General features: G+C 45.9%; 1 protein-coding gene across 1 annotated transcript in view; it reads left to right on the top strand.

Moving 5' to 3' along the window:
• trpc5a (transient receptor potential cation channel, subfamily C, member 5a) overlaps positions 1-25,392 on the top strand; it is a 136,669-nt gene that overhangs the window by 71,481 nt on the left and 39,796 nt on the right. Inside the window, exons 3-9 of the mRNA XM_079491324.1 lie at positions 1,154-1,195; positions 2,359-2,461; positions 5,085-5,335; positions 11,486-11,602; positions 13,206-13,268; positions 13,948-14,085; positions 17,912-18,121. Of these exons, the coding sequence (XP_079347450.1) occupies positions 1,163-1,195; positions 2,359-2,461; positions 5,085-5,335; positions 11,486-11,602; positions 13,206-13,268; positions 13,948-14,085; positions 17,912-18,121 (915 nt within the window). The 5' untranslated portion in view covers positions 1,154-1,162. The remainder of the gene's footprint in view (positions 1-1,153; positions 1,196-2,358; positions 2,462-5,084; positions 5,336-11,485; positions 11,603-13,205; positions 13,269-13,947; positions 14,086-17,911; positions 18,122-25,392) is intronic.

Here is a 25,392-nt window from a genome sequence, read left to right as displayed (position 1 = left end):
AGTGTCAATTTGGGGGTCCCTTGACATGAAAATGTTTGAGAACCGCTGCTGTAGCATAGCAAGACCTAAAGCCACTGGTAGGGAGGTGTGTGTGTGTGTGGGGGGGGGCCTTGATCACTGTGACAAGCGGAGCAGCAGTGCAGCCAGTGAGAGATATTATGCTGAGCATGTATAGGATTGTGGGTCTGCGTTAATAGAGTGCGTTTGGAATGAACCGTTGACCGTGGGTGTATGTGACCAGACCTTGAATAAGGCATGGGACCGCTTCCTGCCTCAACCTCTGTGCCTGAAGTACTGTGATGCTGTGCGTGCGTGCGTGCGTGCGTGCGTGCGTGCGTGCGTGCGTGCGTGGTGGTGGAAGAACTATACCGACATTCGTAGCCCTCTTACCATATTGCAGTTTTGTTAAAAAACGACTGCACGGTTAAGTCAGAACTGCAATAAGTGTCTTAATTTGCTGTAAAAAAAATGTATCAACACTGGCAAGAAGGTCAGACATGTAAGAGGAGGGTGCAAGCCAGGCCACTCGGCGATTGAAAAAACAAACAACACCGCTTTTTCAATCAATTCTGAGCACCGTGGTTAGTATATTTTCTGCAAGTTGGAGGCGGTTGATTGATTTCAGGGGGCAGTCTGGTAAATAATGAGTTATATAGTAATCTAGATGATTGGTGACAGCTGCATGAATCACGCCAAGCATATGGGAACACAAAAGGCTGCATGAAACCAACAGAAGGGAGAATGTGATGAATACAAGAACACCTAAGTATCCCAAGGAGCATATTCCACACATGCACGCACGCACAAACGCACGCACGCACGCACGCACACACGCAGTGATGTGACTAGGTTTTTAACTTCATCCTATGCCCTTTTTGAACACCGTAGAGTACAACATGTATTTGTCTTTCTTATTTCAAGTGTATTATGTTCATTGTATGTGTCCGAGGTGAAAACCCTCAACGTTGCGAACTGTTGTGCCCTCTCTCTCTCTCTCTCTCTCTCTCTCTCCCTCTCTCTCTCTCTCTCTCTCTCTCTTTATCTCTCTCTCTCTATCTCCTCTATCTCCCAGCCGTCTGATTTCATGGTTCAGATCAAAACACAGTGTTCATTTCTCTCTCTCTCTCTCTCTCTGTCTCTCACTCTCTCCCAGGGCGTCAAGATGAATCCAATGACCCAGTTGTATTACAAAAAGGTGAGAGACACACACGCACAGACCCACACGCACACACCCACACGCGCGCATGCACACACACGCACCACTGTGTCAACATGTTGATTCGTATTGTACGACTGCGTGGCATCATGTTAGCAGTAATTATCGTTGTTGTTGCTGCTGCTGCTTGTGTCTGTGTGATACAATCTGGCCATGTAAGGCATTCAGCAGAGCCTGTTATATCCACCACATAGATAGAGCTCTATCGATCCATTCCAGAGGGGAACCAACCACACGCAGCGTTCTATTAGCAGCACAGCACGGTCAAACACACAGCACACGTAACAGAACGGTGGTGGGGAAAGTACTCACTTTCTTTATTTTTTCTTCCTTAAACCACTCTGGGCGGGAACCCCTTTCGGTGTTGTAAGCGTTATGTTATACTCTAGCTATTCGAGCTTGTAGATCTGCTATTTTTGAAAAACCCCATGAAAATGTGGTGCAAATCTTTGAATATATATTCTTTCAGAGCGAACGTTTTAACTCAACTCTTTGCTTCTGGGGGTCTGTGGAACAACATATTTTCAGATGGGGGTCGGCGGCCAAATACAGATAATTTTTGGGGTCCTTGACATGAAATATTGAGAACCACTGATATAGAAACATAGGTTTTTCAGAAAACTGTCAGTAAAAGTATCAATACTGCAATATAGAAATGTCCTCTGTTACAAGGAACATTCTGGAATTCAAAATATACTATTTATGTGACATGAAATGTGAAATTGACATATTGGTTGTTCAGTTTGACCCACCAGTTTTGGAGATATGGCTTATAGAGCAATGTCTTGCAGAAAAGAGCAAGTTGAGAAAACAGGCTTGAAAGGTTCACTTCTGTACACCCATGTTTAAGCATTTATTTCATATTTGTCGATTTCAGCTCTGACATTTATTTCAGACATGCTCTAGTATGTGATGAGTCTGCCTGTTCTATTAACTCATTTTGGATATATATATATTTTTTTTTAAATCAGTTTTTCTCCTCTACTGAACAGTTGGTCTTGCCGCCTCTGTATCAAAAGGAGTCACATTAGAAACATTATCAGTTTTTTGTGTTGTATTTTAGACTTTATGTAGAATGGGAACGGGTTGATGCTTGGTGCTGTTGTGCTGACGTTGTTGTTGTGTGTTGTGTATTGTGGCAGGTGAGCTACTCACCGTACCGGGATCGAATCCCTCTCCAGATCGTACGGGCCGAGGTGGAACTCTCTGCCGAGGAGAGAGCCTACCTCACTGCTGTGGAGAAAGGTACGCACGCACGCACGCACGCACGCACGCACGCACGCACGCACGCACGCACGCACGCACACACTCGCTTGCTCAGGGGATACATTTTATCTTGATCATCAGATCAGTGTCAGATCCTGTGTCTAGCTGAGACCTTTATTTAGAAGAGCAGGGAGACAAATATATAAGTTATATTGTATTATCATACTGTACTCTACCATACAGATCGGATAAGTTATATTACAATATAACATACTAAGTTCTACTGTATTATCATACTACAGATTGGACAAAATCACATTCGATTCATTAAAAAAGTGTGATTTTGTTTCTTCCCCACTTCTCTCACTAGCCATGTCTGTACAATTTACAATTTAGGCATTTAGCAGACGCTCTTAATCCAGAGCGACTTACATTAGGCAAGAACAAAAAAGCATGGGAATACATCACATATATAAAATGCATTTATCATGAAACATGCATAAGCTAAGAACGTAACTAGAACATATCTATATAATGACACTATACATATAAACTATACATATATACTATACTATGCTATACATATGTACTATGAAGTGCTATGACTACATACAATGCACTTATTGTGCTGTCTACATAACATGCTATAAGTCTGTTTCAAATGCTATCTAAGTCTAAAAAGTGCTATCTAAGGGGGTAGGGTAAGTGCTATGGGCCATGATGGAGTCTGAAAAGGTGGGTTTTCAGACTACGGCGGAAGATTGGGAGTGATGCTGCAGTTCTGATTGTAATGGGAAGTGCATTCCACAGTTTTGGGGCCAGAAGGGAGAAGAGTTTGGGACGTGTGGAGCGTTGTCCCGGGGTTTTTAGTGAGGGTACTTCCTCAATTTCCTGTCTGTGGCTTCCCCCTCCACTCATCAGCTGCAGCAGGGCTTAATTCTCTCGCTCGGTGTTCAAACTGTTGTTGTTAAGAGGGGGGCGATCGGCGCAATCAATTCTTACCTTTTTCTGTGTTGTATTAAAAATAAACGTATAATGCCGTTATACTCAGTGCATGCAGTGCAGGTGGTTTCAGAGTTACAAGATCCCATAAAATAATTGTGAAACAATTACAGCAATTTGTTGATGTGAAAAATAAGAAATTCACTTTTACTCTTGAATACATTTAAAAGCAAGTACTTTTTTTTACTCTTACTCGAGTAACATTTTGACTGAGCTACTTATACTTGTAGTGGAGTAAATCTGAACAGTACTCTTACTCAAGCACTGGGGTCGAGTACTCTGTCCACCTCTGTCTGTATGGCTGCAGGCGCTGTCCGCAGTGCTGAACACATTCTCTGTCCGTGGTGCTGAATTCACCCCAGCCGGCTTCACACACACAGACACACACACACACACTACACAAGAACGCGGCCAGGGTGCTGCCCCGCGTCAGAAACGGTTGAGAAAGTACAGAGTTACCGTGTGGGGGTTCCCGGGGGGTCCCACACGGGGGTCCCTGGAACATCCAGACCCCCAGGAACACGCCCCCAGGGGGCCGGGCCGGTTTCTGGCAAGCCGCCCCGCATCCGAAATGGTTGAGAAATGACAGAGTTACCGTGTGGGGGTCCCCAGGTGGGCCCTCTACTGTACTGTAGTACTGTACTGTCACTGTACTGTAGTACTGCAACACCCCAGGTCGTCATATATACAGTTAATATGTATCTGTGTGGCTAGGCTGCGCAACAGTGACACTTGTGCAAACAAACCAAATGCTCTGACAGACCCAGCCAGCCAGGGACAGACACAGCCAGCCAGCCAGCCAGCCAGCCAGAGACACACATAGCTGTCTATAGGAGTGGTTGCACCACTCAATAACAATGATTTTACAATATAAATTGGGGACCGAACGGGGACAATACTTGGTCATAACTGCTTCACTTCAGACAGAGGAAACTAAAGGGAGCTTTACTCACCACCACTGGAAATCCATTAGAATGGTGGAAATGGAACATTAACAGCCTAATGTGAGTTACATAAATCCTTTATTTCGGCGATAAGTCCATTGAACTCCGTTCTCACTCTCACACAGACACACACTGAACCACGGCGCGTGCCGCTGCGCCGGCCATTTAGTGGCGTTTTTTTTTTGTCAGGCTTAATTTAATTTTTTTGGGCCTTTAGAACTTTATCCTAGATGACTATGGAGGGTCTAACTCCTCTCTGTCACGATTTATAAAAATTGGCAGACCTGGGCAGACCTAAACGCAGAACACAACAAAGCCAAAGTCCAAGGGTGTTTATTGAAAAACAAAGGAGGAAAAAGGAGCTTGTATATCTGCTATATTCGTGGCAGGCAAAAAATCAAGGTTCCAAAAATACTAACACTAAGGATTCACAAGGAATATACTAGAGAGGTTGACTAGAAGCGTTACCACGCACTGAGGTTGTGAAATGATCTGGCGTCGGCGCGGAGAGAAGACCAAACATTTATAGACTGGAGGATGATTAGCTGATGCCAGGCAGGTGAGGGAGATTAGGGAACTGGAACCAGGTGTGCCAAGCTGGGAGCAGGAGCCAAGCCTACACCCAAAGCACACGCCCACTCGCAAAGACACACACACACACATAGACAAACACAGACACTGACAGAGACTGTGACACTCTCCCTCTCTCTCCCTAGGCGACTATGCGGGCGTCAAGCAGGCGCTGTGCGAGGCGGAGGTGTACTACAACATGGACGTGAACTGCCTGGACCCGCTGGGCCGCTCGGCGCTGCTCATCGCCATCGAGAACGAGAACCTGGAGGTGATGGAGCTGCTGCTGAACCACGGCGTGCACACGGCCGACGCCCTGCTCTACGCCATCCGCAAGGAGGTGGTGGGAGCCGTGGAGCTGCTGCTGTCACACCGCAGGCCCAGTGGAGAGAAGCAGGTGAGGTGGGTGGAGGGGTGGAGGGATGCGTGGAGGGGTGGCGGGTGGATGGGTGGGTGGGTGGATGGGTGGATGGAGGGGTGGAGGGATGCGTGGAGGGGTGGCTGGATGGAGTGGTGGAGGGGTGGAGGGATGCGTGGGTGGAGGGGTGGATGGGTGGATGGGTGGAGGGATGCGTGGAGGGGTGGGTGGGTGGTTGTTGTCATGGTTGTTGCCAGTGGAGAGAAGCAGGCAGTGGACAGCAAATTTAGTTTTTTCAGATTATGAATTGAATACCCAGGAGCTGAATGGAAACATGGACCGCAAGGACTTTTTTCGGTGATCCCATTGGATGTGTGTTTGACTGTACCCTGTGCTGATTACATTTCTGTTTGACTGTACCCTGTACTGATTACATTTCTGTTTGACTGTACCCTGTACTGATTACATTTCTGTTTGACTGTACCCTGTACTGATTACATTTCTGTTTGACTGTACCCTGTACTGATTACATTTCTGTTTGACTGTACCCTGTACTGATTACATTTCTGCCAATAAAGTTTTTCTCGCAGTAACTAATAAAGTTAGTTACTGCGAGAGTGAGGTCTAGCCAACACCAACTCGGGATTCCTGGATCGGTCTACATAGGTGGTACACTTCTTTCCCCTCCTGGCTTTGCCCTGGGTTGGCTCCCATAGAGTCAATTTACTTGACGCAGTGCCCTGCCAGCCTCATCCTTCTCTCTCTGACTTTGTCCGTGACCCGTGGTAGGTCCCAATAGAGGTCCACATTTCTGATGCGGTCCGTCCATGTGACGTACACCTATTGCCATTCGTAGCATCCTTGTGTAGACTCCATCCAGGGCTCATTACAGTTTAAAATAGTTCAACTAGCCGATCTATATCGACACATTGTGAGCTTGTATATCGACTATTTTCAAAATGTTTTTCAAAATTGTAAAATAAAAAAAGAAAGGCAAATAATTGTAGGGCTAAGGGGTGGCGCAAGAAATAGGCCCTAGTCTTTAGAATAAGACTTTCCATGTTGAGCAGATGCTGTAGGTCCACCCAGAGCAGGCCAGACACTGTACTGTAGGTCCACCCAGAGCAGGCCAGACGCTGTAGGTCCACCCAGAGCAGGCCAGACGCTGTAGGGCCACCCAGAGCAGGCCAGACACTGTACTGTAGGTCCACCCAGAGCAGGCCAGACACTGTACTGTAGGTCCACCCAGAGCAGGCCAGACACTGTACTGTAGGTCCACCCAGAGCAGGCCAGACACTGTACTGTAGGTCCACCCAGAGCAGGCCAGACACTGTACTGTAGGTCCACCCAGAGCAGGCCAGACGCTGTACTGTAGGTCCACCCAGAGCAGGCCAGACACTGTACTGTAGGTCCACCCAGAGCAGGCCAGATGCTGTACTGTAGGTCCACCCAGAGCAGGCCAGACACTGTACTTTAGGTCCACCCAGAGCAGGCCAGACGATGTAGGTCCACCCAGAGCAGGCCAGACACTGTACTTTAGGTCCACCCAGAGCAGGCCAGACGCTGTACTGTAGGTCCACCCAGAGCAGGCCAGACACTGTACTTTAGGTCCACCCAGAGCAGGCCAGACGCTGTAGGTCCACCCAGAGCAGGCCAGACACTGTACTTTAGGTCCACCCAGAGCAGGCCAGACGCTGTACTGTAGGTCCACCCAGAGCAGGCCAGACGCTGTAGGTCCACCCAGAGCAGGCCAGACACTGTACTTTAGGTCCACCCAGAGCAGGCCAGACACTGTACTGTAGGTCCACCCAGAGCAGGCCAGACGCTGTACTGTAGGTCCACCCAGAGCAGGCCAGACACTGTACTTTATGTCCACCCAGAGCAGGCCAGACGCTGTACTGTAGGTCCACCCATAGCAGGCCAGACGCTGTACTGTAGGTCCACCCAGAGCAGGCCAGACACTGTACTTTAGGTCCACCCAGAGCAGGCCAGACACTGTACTGTAGGTCCACCCAGAGCAGGCCAGACGCTGTACTGTAGGTCCACCCAGAGCAGGCCAGACACTGTAGGTCCACCCAGAGCAGGCCAGACGCTGTACTGTAGGTCCACCCAGAGCAGGCCAGACACTACTGTAGGTCCACCCAGAGCAGGCCAGACACTGTACTGTAGGTCCACCCAGAGCAGGCCAGACGCTGTACTACTGTAGGTCCACCCAGAGCAGGCCAGACACTGTACTTTAGGTCCACCCAGAGCAGGCCAGACACTGTACTGTAGGTCCACCCAGAGCAGGCCAGACGCTGTACTGTAGGTCCACCCAGAGCAGGCCAGACACTGTAGGTCCACCCAGAGCAGGCCAGACGCTGTACTGTAGGTCCACCCAGAGCAGGCCAGACACTACTGTAGGTCCACCCAGAGCAGGCCAGACACTGTACTGTAGGTCCACCCAGAGCAGGCCAGACGCTGTACTACTGTAGGTCCACCCAGAGCAGGCCAGACACTGTACTACTGTAGGTCCACCCAGAGCAGGCCAGACACTGTACTACTGTAGGTCCACCCAGAGCAGGCCAGACACTGTACTACTGTAGGTCCACCCAGAGCAGGCCAGACGCTGTACTGTAGGTCCACCCAGAGCAGGCCAGACACTGTACTGTAGGTCCACCCAGAGGGCAAAACGTCTCATCTCTCTTTTGGCTCTCAACCTGAAAGGTTTGGGAACCACTGGATCATGTGTGCGTGCAAGGCTGCGTGCGTGCAAGGCCGCGCGTGTGCAAGGCTGCGTGCGTGCAAGGCTGCGTGCGTGCAAGGCTGCGTGCGTGCAAGGCTGCGCGCCTGCATGGGTGGGTGGTTCATTCATAACTATTTATTTTGCTAGTTGTCAAAATGCCTTTCTGTCTGTCTAATTGTTTAATTGTGTTTATTGTTGTTAATTACTGTGCGTGTGTGTGTGTGCACCGTTCCATAATGCGTCATCGACTGTAATGCTCCATGATGCGGTTTACAGAGAACCACAAATTGAAAGGAACATGTAATGGACTCACTGTGAAACAGGATTTAATGTCTGACTGCATTCTCTCATTCTCTCTGTGCGTGCGTGCGTGCGTGCGTGCGTGCGTGCGTGCATGCGTGCGTGCGTGCCAGCGAGTGTGCATATATGTAAGTGGGTACTGTGTGTAGGTGTTCATGGGGAGAGAGAGAGAGAGAGTAATAGATTGTCAGAGAAAGAGAGCTTGAAAGAGTGAAGATGGACAGACAGACAGACAGACAGACAGACAGACAGACAGACAGACAGACAGACAGACAGACAGACAGACAGACAGACAGACAGACAGACAGACAGACAGACAGACAGACAGGGTTCTATATGTCGCCATGGTAACCAACCCTTGGCTTGACTGAAAGGATTGTGGGAGTGTTTTTGGACTCCTCTCAGCTGGACTCATAGTAGATTGAATGAATCTGCTCTCTCTCTCTCTCTCTCTCTCTCTCTCACGCGCGCGCACGCACGCACGCACGCACGCACGCACGCACGCACGCACGCACGCACGCACGCACGCACGCACGCACACACAGGGAGTTAATCTTTTCAAAGTAATTGTCTTTTTGAGATGAGATAGAATGAGACAGACAGACAGACAGACAGACAGACAGACAGACGTGTGTGCGTGTGTGCACGTGCATGTGTGTCATGTCAATGTTGTGAGTGTGTTTGCGTTCATGCTTTTTATACTGACTGACACTCTCTCTCTCAGAAAATGTGTGCAAAGTTGTCTAAATGGAAATGGTTGCTACCCCGGTTGTCATATAGGGGACGAGTTCTGGTGGCTAATAACCTGACTGCCTCCACACTATGGCACAGACTGACTGGTTGTTCTGCCTCCTCCAAGGGCTGCTGGAGTCCTTCTGGTCCGGACAGCACACCCGGACGCCCTTATACAGTATCTCCCTGTTGAGGAAGGGGGGGGACAAAGACTAATGGCCTTCACAGTACTGGTGGCGGCTCAAAAGCTGCTTTACCACTGCGGAGCAAGATGGCAGATGCTTCTGCCATCGGACGCTGGTTGTACACTCTCAGAGTTAAATTAACATTGATTTTACAATATCAATTGGGGGTCCCAGAGGTATAAATGCCATTACATGGGGGGTCCGTAGCCTAATGCATGTCAAACTCTAGCGGCCCTTGAAACGAAAGCGGTTGAGAATCACTGCTAGAGCTGTAAACATCTTCTCTTATGGGGGGGGGGGGGTCCCTGGCGTATCTCTTCAAATGGGGGGGTCCGCGGGCTAACATGTGTCAATTTGGGGGGTCCTTGACATGAAAAAGGTTTGAGAACCACGTATGCCATATGAACATTGGGAAGGGGCAGTGTTGTTTTTGTCAGGAAATTTTGATTTTAGTTTTAGTCAAAGTCTCTTGAATAGCTTCCATTTAGTTTTACGGCCAAGCTACACCAGGCGTGCCTTTTTTAAAAATAGGACTGGACCTAAATTAAACGCACGCGCGGGGGTAAACGCACGCGCGGGGGTAAACGCGCGCGTTTTGTGCGCGAAAAGTCTGGTGTAGCTTGGCCGTGAGTCACATTTTAGTCACCTGGAATGTTTTCGTGTTAGTCTAGTTTCACTCGACTAAATATCGTAAGATTTTAGTCGACTAAATCTACAGTTGATTTAAGTGTAAACACAAGTGTGTAAACACAAGTGTAAATAATGTATTTGTTGTTTTATTTGTTTTTGTTATTTTCCATACCTATGTTTGATTACTTTGTCTATTTACTATTTGTATATTATCTTTGGTGAGAACCACAAATATGCCCTCCATGGGTTTCTTTTCTCACCTGCACATACTTCTCTTTTATTGATGTTACCTTTTTTTGTACTGTTTTTATTGTGCGAATAAACTAAACTGAACTAAACTAGTTTTAGTCATCATAGCTTAGTTTTCATGTAGTTTTCGTCAGTGAAAAAAGTCGACGAACATTTTTCGTCTTATTTTTCGTTGACGAAATCAACACTGGGAAGGGGCGAGTACAGCTTCCCAGCTCTGACCGCATGGCCCTGCTGTAGGAGAGGGCAGTGATGCTAATAGGGTGCATTTTGCATCCCAAAGAAAGTATCAAAGAACCGCATTCTACTCCGAGCAAAAACGGGGGTTTCGCTTCGCTTCCAATCGCACTTGATTACGATTCGGTGCAGGTGTGAATGCAATCCGCAGTAAATAAAGGAAATGAAGCAAACAATGTGGCGGGTGAGGAGCCAGGAGCTGAACACAGTTGGAGACGGAGAAGGCATATTTTACGCAGCACAAAGATGTCCCGTTACCGTGGATACACGTGGTCGAATGAGGAGACTGAAGCCTTGATCGAAATGAGGACGAGTACAATAATCAATTGCTTAAGGAAACACATAAAAACACTGCAGTGTATTATAGCCTACAGAATATTCTGTCTGTCTGTCTGTGCGTGCCGTAAACATGGAGTGCTGTCACTGTGTGGGGACTGGGGAGTAGGGACTTTCATCTCGATAAACTTGTAAACATTTTGCGCTGCTGTCTGTTATATCAGTGCGCTCAGCGCTGTGCCTCCATGCCCAGAAGAACAGTGCGTGGCTGCGTGTGGAGAGAGAGAGAGAGGGGGGGGGGGGATGGGTCCAGTCCCAGACGGCACGACACATGCACGTTATGAGTATAATTTTATCACCATAGATTTCACTGTGTAGGCTAGTTTATGAATGGAACACATTGATAAAGGTCCCCCCTGCTGCGTTTCCAATTGCTGCGGATGACAGTGTGAAGTAACCTGACTCCGCCAGATGGGGCAGCAGAGAGTACACTGGGTTCCCCCCTCCTGCTCCCATCTGGGAACTCTCAGGCAGACTTGATGCCCGGCCACAAAACGGCCTGGCCAATCAGCAGCAGCTATCCCGCCTCTAGCTGCTGCCCCATCTGGCGGAGTCAGGTTAAGTGTGAAGGCAAACCGCAGCAAATTAAATATGCAAGAATCCCAATTTCACCGCCCATATGCATCGAGTCTACCGAAGTATTAGGTGGGAATGTGACCTTAAAGTGGACGCAGGCGGTGGCACAGGTTTAACTACACTTATGCTAAGCAGCAAAAAAAAGAGTTTTAATAAAGGTATTTTTTTATTAAAATTATAATAATCTCTCTCTCTCTCTCTCTCTCTCTCCCCCCCCAGGTTCCGTCTCTGATGATGGACAGCCAGTTCTCAGAGTTCACGCCAGACATAACTCCCATCATGCTCGCTGCTCACACCAACAACTATGAGATCATCAAACTGCTCGTCCAGCGCAAGGTGACCTTAATTACACACATCATCATGTCACCGCAGTCACCGCACTGTGCTACGTTTATTTTAGTATCGTATATAGTTTATAGTATATAGTTTATATCTATCAAGGTATAACCCGCACAACTCCAAACAGTCTCAAACTTCTTGAGCATTCTTACCGGGTGCGTGGTCCTGTTTCTCTAAAAGAGAAAACCAGCACTCACAGAACTCATGTTTTAAGGCACTCTTAATTTATTTAATTGTTGACATGGTATGCTGCAGAGCAGCAGCAACGAACGCTTTCGGCGTTCAAGCCTTCATCAGCGTTGTCTCACAACAAGAGTGCCTTAAAACATGAGTTCTGTGAGTGCTGGTTTTCTCTTTTAGAGAAATTTCTGTTATAGTTTATATCTACAAAGAACTTTGTGCCACTTTAACCCATTCAGGACGGGAAACCCATTTAAAGTTATACGTTAGCTGTTGAAAAATAGCAGATCTACAAGCTTGTTGCGCGGCACCGAGTGCCGCCGCTCAATGAACCAAATCGTCACTAAATAAAAACGTCTGGGTTTCTGAGGCCAACTCGTCACTGACTCACTGTCACAGTCTTCTGCTGCTGCTGCTGGGGTGCAGTCGCAGTCCTTTTCCCAAAAAAGTGATGTAGGTCATGAAGGTGTCACACAAGTGGCCGAAATGAGTTTTCTCCGACGGGTGGCTGGCATCTCCCTTAGAGATAGGGTGAGTAGTTCAGTCACACGGGAGAGACTCTGAGTAGAGCCGCTGCTCCTTCGCCTGGAAAGGAGCCAGCTTAGGTGGTTCGGGCATGGGATGTAGGTCCTTTTAATGTTTGGTTTTAGCCTACTGACAGCAGCACTACTGACATCGCACTCTCTCTGCCTGACAGTATCTTGAAATTGCGTGCCTGCTAATGCTCGCCCCTGGAATATACCATTTGTTGAGATAGGGGAAATACATCTTGTAGGCAATATAATAATAATACCTTGTCAAAACGATGATTTTGTTCAAATTTGCATTTGTAGCTATTTTACTGTAATTTAATAACAGAATAATCAACACAGATATAGACAAAGAGGCATTCATGGATTTCTTTTTTCAAAGTACATTTTATTTTCCCCCTGGAGACAAGGTATGACAGCTGCCATATCCTGCCATACCCAAATGACGCCCATGCCTGTAGATGGGCTATTTCTGCAAAAAACAAATATCGAAAACGTTTAGCAAATTTCATGTTGCTAATGTAGGCCTACATTTCCTATTCATGTGTTGAACTGTGATGTTATTGTACAGTATATCAAACATGCAGTGAAACAGAGATATCAGGCAGATGTGAAACAGAGATATCAGACCGTTTCTCATTTCCCAAAAGGAAATGCATATTTAATTCAGTCCAAGCAGGGATAAAACATATCCCCACATTCTTTTAATTAATATACAAAAACTAATGATCAGGGTGTGGGTATGAAAAGCAGAGCCATGGACCACCACCATCCTCCACTCCCATCCCCAAGAAGAACAAATGGAACCCCGCTGCAAATATAAGCCTGGGCTGATAAACCTGGTTGAAATGTGTTTCTCAAGCTTGTGTTGTTGTTGTTGTGTTGCACAGGTGACCATTCCCAGACCACACCAGATCAGGTGCGACTGCGTGGAGTGTGTGTCCAGCTCAGAGGTAAGAGTTTTACTCAATGCGTGGAACAAGTACACACATTTTTAACTTAAGTAGTAGTGTCAAAACATACTCTGTTACAAGTAAAAGTCTGTAATTCAAAATTCAAAACCAGTACAACCTGGTCTGTCAATATTGTAAAATTAGTGCATCTTTTCCACCTATACGGTCCAGATTAAAGGCTAATTTATACTAAATGGTAAATGGTGCACTTGTTCTCAGTCGCCACGACTGATTTCAGTCATATGCTTCCATGTCTTCTATGGAAGCGTGTTGCGCAGCGAAAGTAGCCGATGTACAAGCTCGCAGGCACATTGAGAGCTTGTAGATGGGCTAATTTCTCTTATTATTAACATTTGAGCATCGGAAATGGTCAAACTATCAATATGTGCAGAAGCATCTCCCATATAAAACCCTAATGGTCTGATGGGATATTTCATAAAAGCAAATGTTACACAGCCTCAAGCTGTGATTTCTTCACCTGGTTGGCAGTATGTAGGGATCAATAATACTAAAATCATCATCCTTTTAGTTTATCGTGTTTTTAAAAGAAACAGCACTATAGTGTGATGGGGCTCCTTTCAACACAGTTTCCCAAATCGCATATTAGGACACCATTTTTCAGTGCTGAATTAGATTGTCTTCCTCCAGTGAGTAAGGCCGTTGTTTGTCTGTCTCACAGGTGGACAGTCTGCGCCACTCGCGGTCCCGACTCAACATCTACAAGGCTCTGGCGTCGCCTTCGCTCATCGCGCTGTCCAGTGAAGACCCGATCCTCACTGCTTTTAGACTGGGCTGGGAACTCAAGGAACTCAGCAAGGTAGGAAACTACTACTACTACTACTACAACTACTAGGGATGGGTACCGAAACTCGGTTCCAAGTAGGAACCGACGATAACAGCATGCTGGGTTACCGGGTACCAGTGGGTAACCCACACAAATAAAATCAATTTAGTTTCTGCCTATCGGTTCCTAGGACGCACAGACCCATGCTATTTATTTATTTATTTTCTTCCCTGCTTTTATCCTAGACGCGCAGGGAACTCAGCTTTGATCTACAAGCCTACACCGCGTTGCATCCGCGACGCGTTGTGGGCTTGCAGATCGGCTGAGGCCGGAGCTATAGCTCTCTGCATGTAGCTCTCCTATTGTGCCACATCATGAATGCCACAGACGAACAGTCTAAGTCCACACTATTTATCCATAATGTATAAATGATAGATAAGGGGTCAGGACAACGAGGCCTTTTCGTGGAGGGGTCAATTTGGACTTAGACTGTTTTTCGTCTGTGGTACTCAGCATCATGGAATTGTGGACAAAGTCTTATTCAGTGACTCATTCCGTGGGTCAAATGCCAAGTGGAGTAAATAATGGGCCTTGGTTTAAAACCACTGTTTTATTATAATACATCATCACGTGATAAATATCATGGTATGGAACTGGCACACCTGCCAAGTATACCAGTATTTTAGGCAGCTTTGAGGATACTGGTGGTATCAGAACAACTCCAACGGTTACTACAACTATTAGTATTATTAGTACTAATACTAGCACTGCTATTCCAACAGCAGAAGCAGTGATGCATTGCAGTTGTCTGTGTAAATGTCTCAGCTGTACATCAAACATTTAGTGGTGTGCAGCATATACGTCTAGTCTAATGTAATTCTGTGGCATTTCAAGTTGAAGAAAGCCATTCATCTTCACCAAGCTCATCCTGTTGTTGTGTAGTTTTGGGGGAAAGTACGTGTCTCATCTGCCTCTGCTACAAATACAAGTGGTATTTGTAGTGTCACATTGCTGTCAAAAGCACAGAATAAAAGATTATTGGAGGGGGTACTGTCAAAAGTTTTGTCAACAATACAAGACATTGAAATGCAAACGGCTTTGAATTGAATCCTCTTGGGCTGTTTTTAAAGCACATTTTAAGACCTGAGGCCGAATTTACATAATTATGCCTTCAATGATCAGTATAGTTCTCACAGCTTTGTGTGACAAAGTAACATATGCTGTGAAATATTGTACATCATTTTGTACATCTAAAGTGTAATCATTTCGTAAATCTAAAATGACACAGGTGCTTTCCTGGTTTGAATGGCTAATTAAACCACTTTATGCCCCATTTTATATTTTGAAAATAGCCGACCGATCTGCTATTTTCAGAAAATAAATGAAATGAAGTGGAAATGATTGCCTATAATAATGCCATGCCAAAATTGCGAGAATAGGACCAGGTTAAAGGGAAACGGTGGCGCAGTGCCTGCACTTTGAATAAAATGGAAGATATAATCTTTCTCCTCCAACCGGCAATCATCTGCGCAAAAGGTCTTTACATGCCGGGGGAATGATGGTTAAAAAAAAAAAATTCATACAGAATGATGCCTTTTATGCGCGGTGAAGAATCAACCTCATTTAGAAAAGTAGTCCCGAAAAGTATATTTTCCGACAAATCCATCGTATGGGGAATAATTCTGGACCTAAACCAGTGGTTCTCACACTATGTGAAGGATTCCCTAAAATACTATATATGTATTTGTGACCATTTCATTTTTTTCATGTCATAATGAAAGCAGGGAATCATAGCTTCAAATTGACATATTGGTTGTTCAGTTTGACCCACCGGTTTGAGAGATATGGCTTATAGAGTAATGTCTTGCCGAAAACAGGGAGTTGAGAAAACAGACTTGAAAGGTACACTTCTGTGGCATTTATTTCATATTACATTTCAGCATTTATTTCAGACATGCTCTAATATGTGAAGAGTCTGCCTGTGCTATTAACACATTTTGGATTAAAAAAATAAATCAGTTTTTCTCCTCTCCTGAACAGTTAGTATTGCCGCCATGACTGTCTCTGTATCAAAAAGAGTCCCATTTGGCCGTGGACCCACAACTGAAAAGGTTTTACCAGGGACCCCCCAGAAGAGAGGATTTGTGTTATCTCATAGGTTTTTATTAATTCAGAACGGTCTCTCTGATATCCACTGTGGTCCGTCAATTAAATGATTCCATCTCGTCCACCGCCATTAAAACCCATTCTTCTCGGGATTGAGGCTCAGATTGAGTTGTGTGAACAGAATGTTGATGTTAGGAGCTCATGACTAAATAGTTGCTACCTCGCGGTTACAATATTAACGCTTCTGATGACTTGTAAAAAAACGGTATAGCCACATTAGCCTTAGGCGAATTTGCTTCCGGTTAATTTTGGAGTGAAGTTTGGGGCCTTCAAAATAATGGGTGATGGATACAGATTGAATCAATGTTGTCAGTAAATGGGTACAGAAGATTATCAAAATTATTCAACATCTTCAAAATGGGTGAATCAATTTAACAAAAATAGCAGATGTACAACCTCGCAGCACGACACAAAGTGACGCGCTGTGAACCAAAGACCTAAACCAGCGGGAAATGAAAAGTGAGTGTGATGGTCGATAAGACAAATGAGGAAAATTGAATACTTGGCGGTGAAACTCTCTGTGACACCAGCATTGTTCATCATGTTATTAAACGATGAAACCTCCGCCATGGGACAGTGTGAATGCAACTGTTTCTGAGCTGAAGAACCAAAATGTCACTACGCCCGTGTGTGCATTATTAGGCAAGACAAATGGACTCACACATCATCGCACAAGTTGCTCTGCCGCGTGTCTTCGTCGTGTGATGTTTGTTCATCTATCATTCAGAGGTCTAATGAAATGGAATTCTGCTGTCTCGTTATTTTTAAGTAATATTAGATCGACGTGCGCGTCTCTCTGGGCTGAAATGCATGCAAACTTGCGGGCGTATACAGTATTCAAAGGCTAAAAATGTAATTAGACAGATGCCAGATCATTATTGATATAGTGTTTAAAGTTTCAACGTATGGATATTCTGCTGATGTGTACTCCATGCATCTGATGTATTAATTACCATGTGTTGTTCGTGCTTGCTGTAACTCACTCTGGATTAAGAGCGTCTGCTAAATGTGACTCTTGTTGATACAGAGACAGTCATGGCGGCAAGACTAACTGCACAGGAGAGGAGAAAAACTGTTGTTTGTTTGTTGTTTTTTTGGTTTAGTTTTTTAACAGGCACACTCTTCACATACTAGAGCATGTCTGAAATATATGTCAGGGCTGAAATCGACATGTAAATATGAAATAAATGCTTAAACATGTAGCTATAGGTGTAATGTTAGAGCCTGTTATCTCAACTCAACTCTATAAGCCACATCTCCAAACGTGGTGGGTCAAACTAAGTTCACTTCTATATATATATCTATGTAGGGCTGAAGTGGTTAATGTATGTTTTGTAATAATAATCTGCATGTACAAAGTCATTGGTAACTAAAGCTTTCAAATAAATGTCACACTGTGACGCGCTGTGAACTTTATGACTTTATGACTTTGTGACGTTATCAAGGCCCGCCAAAACACATTTTAGTCGACTAAATCAACTGTATTTGATACAGGTCGACTGATTTAGTCGACCGAAATCTTATGCCATTTAGTCGACACTAGACTAACACTAAAACAATCCAGGTGACTGAAATGTGACTAAAACTAAACGAAAACCCATTCAAAGAGACTGTGACCTATACCTAAAACTAAAGAAAAAAAAATGTTGCTGTCAAAAAAACAACACTTTCATGGTTCCCCCACGCATTGCAGGTGGAGAACGAGTTCCGGCAGGAGTACGAGGAGCTCTCCCAGCAGTGCAAGCTGTTCGCCAAGGACCTGCTAGACCAGGCGCGGAGCTCCAGAGAGCTGGAGACCATCCTGAACCACCGCGACACGGCGGACCAGAGCGAGGAGCTGGACCCCCGGCAGTGTCACGACCTGGCCAAGCTCAAACTGGCCATCAAGTACCACCAGAAGGAGGTAAGGATGGATTTACCACTGGAAACACTCTGACCACCAGACAGTGGCCTTGTGGTTAGAGTGTCCGCCCTGAAACTGGGAGGTCGGGGTTCAATCCCCGGCCGGGTCATTACCAAAGACTGTAAAAATGGGACCCAATGCCTCCCTGCTTGGCACTCAGCATATCAATGGGTTGGATTGGGGGTCAAATCAACTAATGATTCCTGAGTGCGGCGCATTCTGTGGCTCACCGCTCGGCTCCAAGATATGGGTCAAATGCGGAGAACAAATTCCACTGAGGTAACGTGTGTGACTAATCGTACGACTTTCCCACTCTTGTAGGATTAAAGGGATTGTGACCCTCAATCACAATCCCAATTGCACCCAAAAAACCTGAACTTTTAACATCCAGCAGATTTTCTGTGGTCTGGGGTTTTCTGGCTCAAACAAGTGCTCTGATTTCCCTGTGGAGTGTGATGTAAGAGCCAGCAAATCCCATATATGACAATGGGATTTACCAGCAGATGTTTCACTGTTTTGCCTGTTATCATTGCAGCTCAAAAGTCTTCACAGACCACAGAAAATCCACTGAATGTGTGTCGTATCTGCAAAGCTCAGGTTGTTTGGGTGTAATTGAGGTCATAAAACCTAAAAGCACACCGTCTCCTATGCTATGCTATGTGTGTGTCTGTATGTATGTATGTATGTATGTATGTATGTATGTATGTATGTATGTATGTATGTATGTATGTATGTATGTATGTATGTATGTATGTATGTATGTATGTATGTATGTATGTATGTATGTATGTATGTATGTATGTATGTATGTATGTATGTATGTATGTCCGTGTGTCTGAGTACGGTCTCCATGCATGTCTGACCTTAAGTGGCACTGTTGTATGGTTGTAAGGTGCATGATGGGAAGCCGCATTTTTTAGTGTAACACCAATGTGTATGTGTGTGTATGTGTATATAATATATATATACATATATATATATACATATTCACATTATGGTGTGGTTTTTGAGCGGTGCCTCCGCAGATAGACACACCCTCAACAGGGGTCTTCAACTTTCATTGGACTCTGACCCCTCTGTCACATGGAACTATTTTACTATGTGTCCAGTATCACTACGCCAGCAGCAGCAGCACAAAAACATAGTTCCATGGGAGACATTTAGGGCTCCATTTTCGTCACCGCTAAACCCCTTATCTTCTTTGCCTTTTTTTACTATTTGGAAAAACATTTTTGAATAGTTCAACTAGCCAATCTACATTGACACGTTGTGAGTTTGTAGACTGGCCATTTTAACTATTCAAAAATGTTTAGCAAAATAGTAAAAAAGTCAAAGAAGTTTAGGGATAAGGGGTTTAGCGGTGACGAAAATGGAGCCTTTAGAGGTTATAGGTTTTAGGGGTTGGAATTATAGAGTAAACCCCCCCCCCACCCACAAGCAAATATTTTAGTTAAAAAACTTTGCTCGGAAAGAATATATATTCAAAGATTTGCGCCACTTTTTCAAGATATTTCAAAAATAGCAGATCTACAAGCTCGTAGCACGGCACTCAGAGCTTGTAGATCTGCTATTTTCTCAATAGCTAAAGTATAACATAGACTAATGCTTAAAACACCAAAAGGTATTCCCGTCCCGAATAGGTTAATGTAGTGAAATCGCGTTTGTTGCATGCCAGCGTCACGCACCGGAGCACAGATCTGCAAGCTCACGACGCGCCACATCGCGCCACGTTGTGAGGCTTATGGATCAGCTCTTGTTCCGGCTTCAGGCTTAATGCGGTTTGGGAAAACGGATTAAGACGGAATTCACAAGATATAGCTGTCCTAAAATGTTGCTGTCCTCACAAGTAGAGTAATGCAAGGTGGTGTGTGTCTGTGTGCGTGCGTGCGTGCGTGCGTGCGTGCGTGCGTGCGTGCGCGCGCGCGTGCATCTCATTTTGGGGGTCTTATGTTTCCATATGGTGGGACTCCTTTCTCTGTGCCAAAAAGCTGTTTTGCCGCTACACTCAGTGAGGAAAATCAACAAGGACTACCACAAAGGGCTTTTACTTGTCCCCGCGACAACGTGCCTTCCATGTTCAAACCGCCAACGATGTAATCGTGCCTGATGTGTTTGGAGTAGCCTGTGTATTATAATCCCACTGGCTGGCAAGAACCAGCTGCCTCGGATGATGTGTCAGGCCCCTCGTGGCGAGGGTCGACGACCGGTCGATTGTGTGTGTGTGTGTGTGTGTGTGTGTGTGTGTGTGTGTGTGTGTGTGTGTGTGTGTGTGTGTGTGTGTGTGTGTGTGTGTGTGTGTGTGTGTGTGTGTGTGTGTGTGTGTGTGTGTGTGTGTGTGTGTGTGTGTGTGTGTGTGTGTGTGTGTGTGTGTGTGCGCGCGCGTACAGTACGTGCACGCTGCCATGCATGATGAGTATGCTGAAAAAGGTGGCTGCCTTAAATTGACTATCAAATGCTTCCATACACGCATGCGTGCGCACATACACACACTGTACACACACACACACACACACACACACACACACACACACACACACACACACACACACGCCACACAGAGGAAATTGCATAAGGACATAAATAGTTTAGCCTGGATTCCAGCGACTATACACTGCATAAGAACTAAACAGTATGCACACAAAACAGAGCATGTCGTTTCATTTTCAATCTTTCACCCACTTCTGCCTCTTCCACAATGATCGATTCACCGCGCCGCGCTGATGATCAGCGTTCGCTGATCACCTTTCAACACACAACCGGGCCGCGGGGGTGACAGCCTCCCCGCTTGGATCATGATGTCACGTCAATAAAACAGTAGCAGTCTGCGATACCATTCTGTGTGTCGTTCTGCTTTTCGTCGAGCAGCAGACAGAAAACAAAGGTCATGTCATCATCACCATCATCACACATTGTGCTGCAGCCCGACCGTCGCCAATCAGGCTGTCACTGTTCTGTTCTGCTCTATTCTGTTCTGTTCTGCTCTGCTCTGCTCTGCTCAGTTCTGTTCTGCTCTGCTCTGCTCTGCTCTGCTCTGTTCTGCTCTGTTCTGTTCTGCTCTGTTCTGCTCTGTTCTGCTCTGCTCTGCTCTGTTCTGTTCTGTTCTGTTCTGTTCTGCTCTGCTCTGTTCTGCTCTGTTCTGTTCTGTTCTGCTCTGTTCTGTTCTGTTCTGTTCTGTTCTGTTCTGCTCTGTTCTGTTCTGCTCTGCTCTGTTCTGCTCTGTTCTGTTCTGTTCTGTTCTGCTCTGCTCTGTTCTGCTCTGCTCTGTTCTGTTCTGTTCTGCTCTGTTCTGTTCTGTTCTGTTCTGTTCTGCTCTGCTCTGCTCTGTTCTGCTCTGCTCTGCTCTGCTCTGCTCTGTTCTGCTCTGCTCTGTTCTGTTCTGTTCTGTTCTGTTCTGTTCTGAATGAAGACATGTGACAGACAACATTATAAATGGACTGTAATCATTTTGTTCTCAGACAAACATGAATCTGCAGCCAGTTGTATTGTGACTCCAGTTAACTAATCTGCAGTCTGTAGCCTGAGCTGCACTCCACAACACCCTTAGCTCCTCACAGGGAATTGTAATTGGCTGCAGCAGAAATGCTCGCTCGTGCGCACGCACGCTCGCGCGCACGCACGCGCGCGCACACACACACACACACACACACACACATTCCCTATTGCACTCCTATGCTGCAGTGCACCAGTTCAAATGTTTGAACCTGTATGCGTGTGTCTGTCTGTCTGTCACACACTCACACACACACACACACACGCACGTGCACGCACGCACGCACGCACAGTTGGCATCCGATGCAGTGTCTATTTGTTTGTCAACATCTGTAGTTGTCATGGCACCCTGGGAGCCTGAAGTCACTTCCCTTTTGCTCCTGTGGCCAGATGTCTCTCCATCTGTACGGATCACAGAGTGTGTGTGTGTGTGTGTGTGTGTGTGTGTGTGTGTGTGTGTGTGTGTGTGTGTGTGTGTGTGCGTGTGCGTGTGCGTGTGAGACAGACATACTGACCTCTCATTGACTGCAATACCGCCTCTGCCGCTCCGATTCCCCGGCTGATCTCCTTCTCCGTCCTCCCCTCACTCGCGAACAGGACCCCGAGATACTTTCCTTCATTTTCAGCCCGTTGTCATAAAAAAAGGCCCAAACCAGTAATTGCCGGCTTAAATGCCAGCAGTTAATGAAGCTGCTGACAATAATTATATATTGGAGTTTGATTGAGTTGCTTGTTAGAACCGTCATGCACACAGAAGATAATATCCGCTCTTGCTTGACTGTTGCGAACACCACACGCACGCACGCATGCACGCACGCACACACACACACACACACACACACACACACATTTTAACAATTTATTTATGTCCATACAGAGGAAATTGCATACAAGGACATAAATAGTTCAGGTGCAGCAAAGTTACATCCACAAAATCAAGGAATATGTCTCGATACAATAAGAATGTCATGTCACCCAGCATTCCATGGGCACAAGTAGTGTAGGCATGCATCCTACACTGGCCACCAACAACCAGTCTCAGGCTGGACCACCAGAGGAAACAATTTCCCAGTCCACTCCTGCATTGCCGGCCGGTGTCATATCGTTCCCGGTAGCGTGGCTAAACCCATGGGCCCAAAATCCACCCACTGTTGTTCTGACAGCGGATGGACACCGCTAGAAGGCCAGGTCCAACGCCTCTCTTCCCAGTAGCTGCTCATGGGAAGGTGAGCAGTGCCTTGTTTTATGCAAGCTTGCGATGGTGTTGAAGCACACAGTCCACAGAGGTTGCAAATGCATCTTAAATCTGCACCCACTACATTAACGATGGTAGTTACAACGGAGCAGTTTAACGTCATGCTCAGGACACACACGGGGCCGCGAAACTCACACACACACACAGCAGTTGCCGCAGGGGTCTACTGTAGAGAGCTGATCTTCAGAAACCTGTAGTGTGTGTGAGCGAGAGAGAGAGAGAGAGAGAGAGAGATGGGTGAGGGGGTAGGCCGAGAAAGGTGGTTCAGCAGAGAACAGAACTGTTGTTGAATAATAAAAGTTAAATCAATGTTTTGCGATAGAGAGAGAGAGAGAGAGAGAGAGAGAGAGAGAGAGAGACAGAGAGAGGTAGAGAGAGATAGAGAGACAGAGAGAGAGAGAGATACGTGGAGCCAGCGTGCCCTTGAGAAAACACGGTCACTCTGACAGCAACACTCCTGTCTCTGTTTGTTTTATATTTAAAACGTACACTCCTGCCTAGAATACCTGATTACTTGAACTGCTATGTCTAAAGGTCAGTCCTGTCAACACCCCAGACTTTGTTTTTGTCCGGGCCGCCTCCCTACTTCCTTCACAGCTGTTACCGATGTTCCATTTAGTGTGCAGTGCATGGTTCGCAAACTTTTTTAATTTCAAGGACGCCTATAACTCTGAGAGAGTTTGACTGAGTTGCTTGTTAGAACCGTCATGCACAAATGGACCCATAAGGGTCCATTTGGTTCCATTTGTACACTCTCAGAGTTGCACACTCGTACAGAGCCATATGGAAACCACTCAAGGACACTTTGGGACCCACTGGGGTAGCAGAGTGTTTGCCAACATGCACAACAGCAGCACCCTGCAGGACTCTGTTTGACCAGAATGCAGGAACAGAGCCTTCGTCAGTATCAGTGGTAACACCAAGCCTGCAGAATGGCTGGGCAACGTTGAAGCCGCCGTCCCTCCTGGTCAAAAGTGGTACTGCAGGCCCCGGTTACATTTATGAATGTATCGTGACATAGGACGTGACGTAGAGGTACCAGCGCGAGGGGTTACTATGATAGGAGCCAACCAACGCTCGAGGGGTACTACCCGGAAGACTCTGTCGTTAGTACCCCTTGAATGAATGGGCTGTCAATGGGAAGTTGCACCTAGTTAGCACCTTGCTGGCAAGAGGGATGCAGGCTGCATAAGGTCAATGGACGTCTGGAAGTTGCACCACTCACTTCACAGAGGTGTGATTTTTAAGCCCCTTAAATTTTGTCCCCGCACGTCTCAAGTTTTGCCATTGACGATGAACGGAGAAAGTCAGAAGGTAAACCACACCAATGCAACTCATTGCAACTCAATGAGTTGCATTGGTGTGGTTTACCTTAAAACACATGGGAACATGGTGGTAACACACATTAAGGTGTTGACATCGTCATAGTAAAATTAACATGGTGGTAACACACATTAAGGTGTTGACATCGTCATAGTAAAATGAACATGGTGGTAACACACACTCCCATCGCCCAGGACGAAGTTCTTTGTCCTTTCTATTAGTAACGCCCGACGCTCAGGACGAAGTCTTGTCCAAAAGACGAAGTTTATTGATATGAGAACGGATCGCATGGCTCCACAGCCTGGGAGCGCCTGTTGGGTAATCCTCGGTGAAGCGCAAGAGTGAGACGTCATCGAAAAACTCCCTCCCCTGTTTAGCTGATGAAAACGAAAATCTTAAAACGTTCATAACTCGGTCCAGTCGCTAGTCGCGATAGATTTATTCTTGTCTCCCATTGTTGTCGATCGACTCTAGAGTGGTGTGGCTATTGTTAGCTGCTACACACACATCAACACGGACCGGAAGTCCGTCCGGAAAAGGGGTCCGTGTTTATAAATCGAATGGGCGCTATAATGTAATGGATTAAATAACCCTGGGCAATTAAAGTGTTAAGGTGTTGACATCGTCATAGTAAAATGCTGCCAGTGGCTGCAGACTGTTCTACAGACACTCCCGCAGTTGATGAGTTTAAGAGTGCAAGCTATTTTCCCTCAATTGTGTTTGTCAGTATACGCAACATCTAGGGATGCACCAATATGGAAATTCTTGGCCGATACCGAGGTTTAAGATAACTATTTAGCCGATAGCCGATACTGATACTGACAGATGTTTATTTCGTTTTTGTTGTTTTTATTTCCCCCTTTTGTGCCAGAGAAACAAATACATCTTCAATACAAGAAATATATGTTCAGCAACCATCACAATCACACCAACATAGCCAATGCAAAATGTATGCTTATCAATAACCGATAAATATCGGCTACTGCCATCGGTTAATGTCATAATGCCGATATCGATATTGACCGATAACGGATGGATATATATAACGATATGTGGTAAATAGGCTACATCGGTGCATCTCTAGCGACATCCCATCTGGAGAAAAACAAACACTTGATGTGTGTCTGTTTTACTTATATTCCAACAAAATAAAGTCATACATTATTCATTTCATTATATTAAATAATTACTTGGGGAGATGGAT

Source organism: Electrona antarctica, assembly GCF_951216825.1.
Source record: "Electrona antarctica genome assembly, chromosome: 21".
NCBI lineage: Eukaryota > Metazoa > Chordata > Actinopteri > Myctophiformes > Myctophidae > Electrona > Electrona antarctica.
The sequence above is the reverse complement of the archived record's forward strand: the minus strand, read 5'-3'. Positions and strand labels throughout refer to the sequence as shown.